Source organism: Malus sylvestris, chromosome 12 (genome assembly GCF_916048215.2).
Source record: "Malus sylvestris chromosome 12, drMalSylv7.2, whole genome shotgun sequence".
Taxonomy (NCBI): Eukaryota; Viridiplantae; Streptophyta; class Magnoliopsida; order Rosales; family Rosaceae; genus Malus; species Malus sylvestris.
Genome location: NC_062271.1, coordinates 19,691,946 through 19,701,623, shown reverse-complemented (window position 1 = coordinate 19,701,623; position 9,678 = coordinate 19,691,946). Strand labels below are relative to the sequence as shown.

Below are 9,678 nucleotides of genomic sequence, written 5' to 3'. Positions count from 1 at the left end.
TGATGATTGTTCTGGCTATCTAAGCTGTAAGCCCCTTTTAATGATATGATTTGTGTTTGGAATGTTGAAGAAGTGGATCGATTATGCAAAATTTGTTATATGTTTTGCTTGTCAAGCCCTTATTAGCAAAAGTTGTAGAAAAACTTACCAGTTCTATGCTTCAAACTTTTTTTTTCATCACATGACTAATCGCATCCAACAGGATCATCTTTGTGAGGATCCTAGAGATCCGTGAATCGTGTTCGTTCATCGTATATCGTACAGTCAGTTTTTGTTAGGTACAGTTTGTGTTTAATTTTTAATATAAAAAATTAAAATAATTTTTAATCACATGATGTAAGATGAACATATATGATTCACGAATCTTCGAAATCCTCACAAAAAAAATCAGACGATAATACGGATTCTAATCACGTAATTAAAAAAAGAGAAGTATGAAACATGCTGAATGAGAGATACTCCACGTATAGAGGTCATGGATTGTCAATGACGACTGGTCAATGTACAAAACCAAGAAAAAATCTAAGTGGAAAGGAGTGGTTTAAAATGAATGCCAGCTGTCTTGCATTGAAGCCGGCTTCTCCTTTGGCTGCACAGTAAAGTGGCTAAATATAAGGTAGCGTTTGGTACGCATATGGGACGGGACGGGACGGGATGGGACAAAGGTTCCGTGTATGTTTAGTACACGTAGGATGGAACATGTTGGTTGTTCCGTTCTACGTTTGATACGCGTCGGACGGAAAGCAAATGACTGCGGATCGCAGCCCCAATTTAGATTGGATCTTCCTGCATCTGATTCAAGAATCTAAAGTGTCTGCATGTAAATTCAAGAACCCAGTTCATAAATCCTCGAACATTTTCATCAAAAACGAAAACCCTCTAAAACCCACGAATCCACATGCCATTTCAACAAAAACCAACATATCTTATCGCAAATATTGATCAATAAATTGGCGACTTCGACTTCTCATCCCTCCGATCGCCGACTTCAACAAAACCTAGATCGCCGACTTCAACAAAAACCCACAAATCCACAGGCCATTTCAACAAAACCCAGATCGCCGACTTCGACTTCTCATCCCTCCGATTGTAGCCCCTGATCGGCCAAGTGGGTACCTCTCGATTTTGAAATTTTTTCAGTAAATTGGCGAAGTCGTAGGTGCAGAAGTAGTTGGCGAAGTCGATTGGAGAGCTTCTCCTTCCGGTGGTAGAGGAAGGCATAGGTGCAGAAGTAGTTGGCAAAGTTGACGCCTTTGTCCACCGGGGCGCCGCCAGCGTCGCCATTGCTGGTGCCACTTTGGTCCCCGCCACAGCCGCAGTTTCTGTTAGCTCCCATGCCCTCGGATGGAAGTGACGAGGAAGAAGAAGGAGAGAAAGACTATAATTTTGTGTTCCACGGATGTGGAACGAGTTCGTTCCAGGGGGAGGTGGAACGAAAAATCATCCAAAACTTGTCCCGTGGAACATCACATTCCACTCGTTTTAGGCACACCAAACGTGAGACGGAACGCCTCGTCCCGTTCCTTCTCGTCCCGTCCCGCGTACCAAACGCACCCTAGTGGAAAGAGAATATCTCTAGATCTCTTCCACCTAATCATTATCATAAAAAAATTCGGGCTTTTAAAATTTGATCTAATGATTAAAAATATGGGTCTATTTTAAAAGTTATAATAACTTTAGCAGTTAGATCAAATTTCAAGGACCTGAATTGTTTGATGAAGAAGATTAGGTGGAAGAGATTCGGAGAAGACCCTTTCCAAATATAATACTATTCAGAATTATAACTTTGCGTTTGTTCAAATAAAAAATCATCTTCTAAGTCCATTGATATTTTTTTACTTTCTCTAAATGAAGGGAGATGAAAATATGAGTTATGGTTTAAGGTAGACAAGTCGTCTTCCACGCCCAACCTTTTTCTTTTTTTTTAAAATTAAGCAAAACAAGATAAATAATGTCCTTATCAATCTTTTTGCAAATGGACAAATTTGTAATTAAAAAATTTATTAAAAGGTGAGTAGAAATATAAGACATTGATGTAGGAATAACATCATTATAAAATTATTGCACTTTTGATGCAATGAAAAACACTATGGTCTCGTTTTAAAAAATAAAATAATAATAATAATAATAATTATAGCTCAATCATATGTTGGAAATGAATTTTTAAATAAATAAAATATTTTTTAGTTTTTAAACTTTTAATCTTCTTCATTGGAGATGTCTAACGTCCACCCTTTCTTATTCTCCTTCCATCCTCTAGTGAATCTGTCAACATCACCTTTTTACAAATAGTTGAATTTAACCGGAACTCCACTCACTCAGCCGTCCAATTTTTGGGCTCTTCTTTTCACACTTCAAACTTCCTACTTTCTAAATTTGTAGGAAAGAAATTCTGCTCTGAGTTCTAACAAACCCCAACTGCACAAAACCAGTAAGTTCATTCTTTTGTTTCATAAAGTTCAATTTTTTTTTAAAAAACTTTAATTAGTGACCTTTTTGGTATATACATAGTTTATAACTTTTGCTGGATGGCTAGATAAGCAACTAGGCATTATATATATTTGATTTCACACTGCATGTGCAAAGACAATTTCAACTTTGCTTAATTTTAACTTTTGTTCTGTTCTTTTTGCCCTCTTGTAATGATGTTTGGATTTTGCAAAGAAATGTGTATATAAATTAAGAGGGGAGAGAGAGAGAGAGGGGGAGGGAGGGAGGGAGAGAGAGAGTGTTAAACAATTGGGGTTTAATTTATTTGAATTATTTTTTGGGTGCAGGAGGAAGATGTCAGGGTGTGTGTTATGGGTATCAAGGAATCAAATTTACAGATTTCCCACGTGCAAACTCATCGAATCATCTGAATTATCTTATCCTCCCTTAATCATTCATAAAATTTGATCTTCTAGGTTGCCTTGCTTGACTTTTGGTCTTCCATGGTGAAAAGGGAAGAAAACCTTCAAAGTTTAAACATACAGGATTGGTATTGAACACAATGGAAGCTCCAGTGAGGCACCAAAGCTTTGTTGGGAAGAAGATGACTAAGCAGTTGACGGGAAAGCGCGAAGACGGGCCGTTGCATTTGGCAGCAAGAGAAGGAGATTTGGGATTGGTGGTACAAATCTTGTCCAAGTGTGGGGAGGCAGAGCTGAATGAACTTTTGTCGAAACAGAACCACATGGGGGAAACCCCCTTGTATCTGGCGGCTGATTGTGGATATGTTGATTTGGTTAAGGAAATGATGAAGTACTATGATGTTGGTTCAGCTGGTATCAAAGCTCGAAATGGCTGTGATGCATTTCACATTGCTTCCAAGCAAGGGCACTTAGGTGAGTGAGTCTCTATCGATGTTTCAAACTTTCGTTAACCTTAATCTGTGATTGTTCCTTTAATTGACATGATGTTAAATCCTTATTGTTATGTATAAACTTGGACTGCATACTGTAATCACAGTTGAAGAATCTGGTTTCTTGCATAAAGTGCGTTAACTCATTTGATTTGTGAGTTCTTTAGGATACTAGGAAGGTTTGGTGAACAATGATTGAAATTGATAAGATGTCATTTATCGAGCGGATAATCTTAAATTTTTGTTCTTTTACTGTGGTTCAGAGGTACTGAAGGTCCTCATGGAGGCGATTCCAGAACTTTCAATGACCGTTGATCGCACAAACACCACGGCATTGCACATCGCTGCAGCACAGGGACACACAGAAGTAGTAAGTTTTCTTTTGGAGACTGGTTGCAGCTTGGTGTCCATAGCAAGAAGCAATGGGAAAACTGCCTTGCATTCTGCAGCAAGGAAAGGGCATTTGGAGGTGATCCAGGCCCTCTTGAGCAAAGATACCGGAATTGCATTAAGAAGAGATAATAAGGGCCAGACAGCTCTCCATATGGCAGTCAAGGGACAGAATGTCGAATTGGTGGGTGAGCTAGCGAAGGCAGATCCTTCGGTGATAAACGTGGTAGATAACAAGGGAAACACTGCCTTGCATGTGGCAACAGGGAAGGGTCACGCTCAGGTAATAAAATTTTTTAATTTGATTTATAATATGCAAATGAAAATCGAAACTTTTTTAAGAGATCAAATGGATTTATGTGTGTCACTGAGTTTTCGGTCATCACTTAAAGTTGAATGATCATGAATATGTTGTTCAGTTAGGCTTTGGAACATGATAATAAAATGGTTAATTGAATGAATCATAAATCTAAGCCCCTGAGATTGGACTTTTGCAGATTGTTCAAACGCTGTTAAGTCATAAGGGAGTGGCGAAAACCATCATTAACAGATCTGGAGAATCTGTTTTCGACACTGCTGAGAAATCTGGGCACACAAAGATTGCTACCGTTCTATCAGAGCATGGGATTCAAAGTGCCAAATCCATGAAGCTGCCAACTATGAACCCAAATCGAGAACTCAAACAAACTGTAAGCGAAATAAAACATGAGGTGCATGATCAGCTTAAGCAAACGAGACAAACACGAAAGCAAGTGCATGGAATGGTAAAGCGGCTCAGCAAAATGCATTTGGAGGGGCTTAACAATGCAATAAACTCCACCACAGTTGTGGCTGTACTCATTGCCACTGTCGCCTTTGCTGCAATCTTCACTGTCCCAGGACAATACCCTGACCCTGAGAAACCTCTTCCCCGTGGATTCTCTCCCGGAGAAGCAAACATTGCCCCCAAACCTGAGTTCCTAGTCTTCTTCATCTTTGACTCTTTTGCTCTCTTCATATCGTTGGCTGTCGTGGTGGTTCAAACTTCTATTGTTGTCGTAGAGAGGGAGGCAAAAGAGAAGATGATGTCAATCATAAACAAGCTAATGTGGATGGCTTGTGTGATGATTTCAGTTTCATTTCTTGCACTGTCATATATAATTGTTGGAAAAGAAGAGAAATGGCTAGCTAATGGAGTGACAGCTATAGGGACAGTGATCATGGGAATGACATTAGGAACAATGTGTTATTGGATGGTTGTGCAGCGCGTTGAAGCTTCTAAACATCGTCGCAGCCTTCGGAGATCATCAATGAGCACAAACTCACACTCACTCTCGTGCTCGCACTCTCACTCACCCTCTTTCTCAGTGATTTCGGATTCAGAGCTTTTGAACACTGAGTATAAGAGTAAGAAAGTTTATGCAATTTGAAATGAATTGATCTTACTTATAAATTGCCTGGCTCCTAATTCGATTTTTGGGCCCATATGTATATATATGATGTAACATACTCTGAAGTATTCTCAAACAATGGCCGAACTCACTAGAGTCGTTTTCCCAATGAGATGTGCTTATGATTTTGTACCAAATGCCCATGACCACTAACATTTTTGAGGTCTGTCATGTAGTTTTTTAATTGGACGCAGCAAGAACATGTAATCCAGTGGCTCATTCACTGGCTAGGTTTTCATTGACAAGATTGCCTCATGATTTCGTTGAGAAACTCGAATTTCTCTCAAAGATTTTAGAGCACAACTTGGTGCCGAAATGACTAGAATGTGGAAACCGGATCCTCTTTGTGAGGATCCCGGGGATTTATGAATCATATCCGTTCATCATACATCGTGCGGTTAAAAATTATTTTTAAATATTTTAATTTAAAATTAAATACAAACAATACTTGACAAAAACTAACCGCACGATATACGATGAACGGATACTATTTACGGATTTCCAGGATCCTCACCAAAAAAATCGAGAAAGGATCCTGTTGGTAGAATGTGGAGTGAATAGCCGCTCTCACACTGTCAACTATGTATATGACTTATGTACCACTGATACATGGGTTTGATGTACACCGGTGTCATTCATTACATGACTGCAGCCGTGACAACTTCGTACCAATTTTATTTCTATTTTTGTGTTAGAGATAGAGGAGATATACATCGAATAAATGAATGATACAAAAGAGTAGAGTAATGATCGAGTAAGAGAGAAATGAAATTTTATTTTCTGTTTAATTTTGTCACGTACGGGTTGTGTTGGTCTTTTATGCTTCATCTGTCGTGCTTTCATAACAGCCGTTAGATGAAGAATAAACGGCGGAGATGGATGTTCCGCAGAATGTCTCTCTGCCACGTCTTGCATTCGAACATGATCCACTATTTCAACTGGTTTGGATTCTGCGACTTCAGCATTAGGACGATGTAATAACATGATGCATGGTGTAGTATAATGATTTTCACTCTCTTTTCGCCTTCTGCTTCATCCTATTCTCTCAGGCCTCGTTTGACAGCTCGTATAATGGATCGAATAAGACTAATAGTACGAAACTGGTTGTTTTATGTCCTCCCGTATTAAATAAGCAACAGACTAATTTATCCGGTCCACTTATTTCATCCGGTATACACCTGTGCAGACTCGGCCGCACATCTAAGCTGGAGAACTGATTTGTCATTCCTCCTTTTTGTTCTCCAACCCAACAACTCTTCTCTAGCTTTCCGACCAGAGAATGAAACCCAGCCCATAACCCTTATTCCGCTGACCAACACACCAAAAAAAGATCTCGAAATTCCCTGAACTAGATTGTGTGGCCACAGTTGCACTGCTCTAGCAGTCGTCTTTGTTTTTATCTGGGCTTCTAAAGGAAATTGAAGGTGGTGACGAATCGATGATAGGATTTGAAAATTAGGTTGTGCTGGGAAATATTTCAAATTGGGAAAGATGATAGGTTTTGCTGGGAATCGATAATAAGATTTACTGGGAATCCAAAGATTTCATCTGTGCAAGTTTTTTTTTTTTTTTTTTTGGAAATTAGGTTTTTTTCTAATTTGGGAGGTTTTTATTTTGAAGATAGGATTTGAAAAGTATTTGGATTTATAGATAATTACATTGAATTCATATATAGTATTGTACCAAACAAAGTATAAATAATATGATCATTATCAGATACTATACCAAACGCTCGATTAATTTATTCAGTATTATTCAATGACTATTTATCTTATCTGACTGAAATAATCAGTACAATCCGAACTGCCAAACGAGACCTTAATGTCTCTCTCTGTTCCATTGATTTTTTTTATTTGTTCAATCTAAAGATCGTACGAGAATAATGGAGTGCATGGAGAAAAATGTGATTCCGGAAATCATTGTATTAAAACAAATAAACAAATAATTAAAGAAAACCCTTTAGAAAAATGAGGAGGGCCTCCTTCTCTTTGGTCCTTTTTTCTCTTAAAAGGGGTAAACACAAGAGGATAAAAGAGAAGCCTTTATGCTGTCCTCATTTTGTAGGTGGTCATGTTAAAAGAGGAATCATGCAGAAGACCAGAATAAAAGTAGAAGAAGATGAGAAACTTGCAGAAAACGTTTAAATATCTCTCAATTTGGAAGTGAAATAATAGTGTGTTTTTGATGCCTTGAACCGCTCTACAAGCTGACAGACACCACATGCAGACAGGCTCCACTTGTTCACAGCTCCCATTATTGCCATGTACATAAGAGCAACTCCACCTTGTGGAGTAGCTCGATGGACCGGCTCGAGAAGTCCAGCCCATGGGGCGATAGCGCAAGAGGGGGCCCGAGCGAGATGCTCGGCGAGAATCGGTGGCCCAGAGCCCGAGGTGGAGGTGATGCAACGCTGATGTCAGGGTGACGTCAGCCACGTTTTTAGTCAAGTGAGTAGTGGGGGCACGTCCCCGACATGTTTTGAGGCGGTGGGGCCCGCGGCGTAGGCTTGCGTAATGTTACCGTTGGAGGCCACGTGGCAGCTTTGCGTCCATTGGATTTCCAATGGTAAAAAAAATTTCAAACCTTCATTAATTTCAGCCGTTGGATTTGAGATCAATGGTCCACGTTATTCGCCTTTTTAAATTAAAAAAAGAAACAAAATAACAGTAAAAAAATCTGAAATTTTACTGTTGTGCCACCTGGCACAATTTGGAGGGTTGGATTTCAATTTTTTTAATCCAACGGTAGAAATGAATTAAGTTAATAAAAAATGTTAAAAATTAATAAAAAAAGTCCGATTTAAAAATTAAAAAAAAAAATTGATTTTACTTTTCTATAAATACCTTCTCATTATCTTCTAACTTACACCACAATTTCATATTTTCTCAAATACTTTCAACCATATTCCAATCTTTCTCTTAAAGTTTCAATCCAATTGGTTTCCAACAAAATGACTAATGATGCAGGTACGAATTGGACGCTTATTGAAGATGTTACGTTGTGTTCCAGCTGGGTTGAAGTTACTTATGATCCGATTACGGGTAATGAGATGCAGTTGCGAGAAATGTAAAGTCTTATTCATACCAATTATCTTGAGAGAATTGGTGGGAAAAGAACCAAAGAATCAATGTCCAGTCGTTGGAGAATACTCAGCCAATCGTTTAGTATGTGGAGAGACGCCTTGGCACAAGCTAGTAGTAATCTTTGAAGTAGGGAAAATTTAGCAGATCAGGTAACAATATATTATTTATTTCTTTGTACTATACCCAAATTTACATTAGCTACTTTGATTATAATTATTTCTTCTCCCGTATTGTGTAGACACTTCAAGCACAACCTTGGTATAGTGCCAAAACCAAAATAAAAAACAAATCATTCAACCGGTGGGAATGTTGGAATATTGTCAAAGATTGTCCTAAATTCAAAGTTGTACCTGTCGGTCCAAAATTTGAACAACACTCCTCTGCAGTCTACGCCCGATCATGCCTCATATGTTCATGAAGATGACGTAGAAGAAGTGCCGGAAACGCCCCCTGAACAAGCGTCGAGGTCAACCCGTTATCCAATTAGGCTCAAGGTAAGAAGGCTTCAAAGAGAAAAGGGAATGCTTCTAAGAATGATCATGCAAAATATATGGAAGAATTTGCTCGCCAAGGTGAATTGACTTTGGCACGGGAAATGGCTAAATTTGAGGTGATAAGGCTAGAGATGAGGCAAAAGTTGCAGCTGCTAAGAGATTATTTCAAGCTAATGAGAGAGAAAGAGAGCTACTTAGGCAATAAAGGGAAGAGATTAAATAAGAAAGAAGGGCTCAACAAGATCGTGACATTATGAAGGAGCCTTTAGAAGGGAAGTCACCGAATTCTAAATATTTTTGGAATTCGAAGAAAGCGGACATGGTGCGAAGGAGGCGTGCAAGGGAAGCGAGAGCAAGAGGAGATGGTCCTAGCACCACAAGAGGAGATGATCTTAGCACCACAAATTGGTTAGGTGATGATTTTCCATTCACGAGGGATTTGCAATCACTTTGGGTTGTAATTTCTTATTTATTGAATAGAGTACTTGATGTTGTTTCCAATTTATTGAATTTAGTACTTTATTTAAACTAAGAGTATATTTATTTAATTTGGAAATTTATTTAAACTAAGAGAATCTTTATTCAAAGGACATAAACACATCAAATAAAATTACATAAACATACCAAATAAAATTATAAACACACCAAAAAAAAAAAAAAACTCACTAACTGAACTTAAAAAAACACACCAAATAAAAACAAACACACTAAATGAACTTAAGTTTCTTGAGTTTGTTTCAATTCCCACTGGTGCTCTATCAAGTCAATTTGCCTTTCATTGTGCAATATGGGTCCTGAAGTGCAGTATATCGTTGAATGAGCCTTTCTTTTTAACGTCCATCCCTTTGTAATGGCTCGTGTTGTACGGGTTCTTCGGTGGCGTCATGAGCACAATATATTTGTGTTCTGGAATTGTTCATCGTGTCTGGCTCATATTC

General features: G+C 38.5%; 1 protein-coding gene across 3 annotated transcripts; it reads left to right on the top strand.

Annotated features, from left to right (window-relative positions):
* Positions 1-2,267: 2,267 nt before the first annotated feature.
* LOC126593567 (ankyrin repeat-containing protein At5g02620-like) lies at positions 2,268-5,300 on the top strand. 3 transcript variants are annotated; one of them, XM_050259667.1, is made up of 4 exons: positions 2,268-2,431; positions 2,907-3,326; positions 3,607-4,016; positions 4,231-5,300. In XM_050259667.1, the coding sequence occupies exons 2-4, from the start codon at positions 2,993-2,995 to the stop codon at positions 5,140-5,142; spliced, it is 1,656 nt and encodes a 551-aa protein (XP_050115624.1). In that variant the 5' UTR covers positions 2,268-2,431; positions 2,907-2,992; the 3' UTR covers positions 5,143-5,300. The 3 variants fall into 3 exon arrangements, with proteins under 3 accessions (XP_050115624.1, XP_050115622.1, XP_050115623.1); XM_050259665.1 differs by having other exon boundaries at positions 2,778-3,326; XM_050259666.1 differs by lacking the exon at positions 2,268-2,431 and having other exon boundaries at positions 2,716-3,326.
* Positions 5,301-9,678: the final 4,378 nt, after the last annotated feature.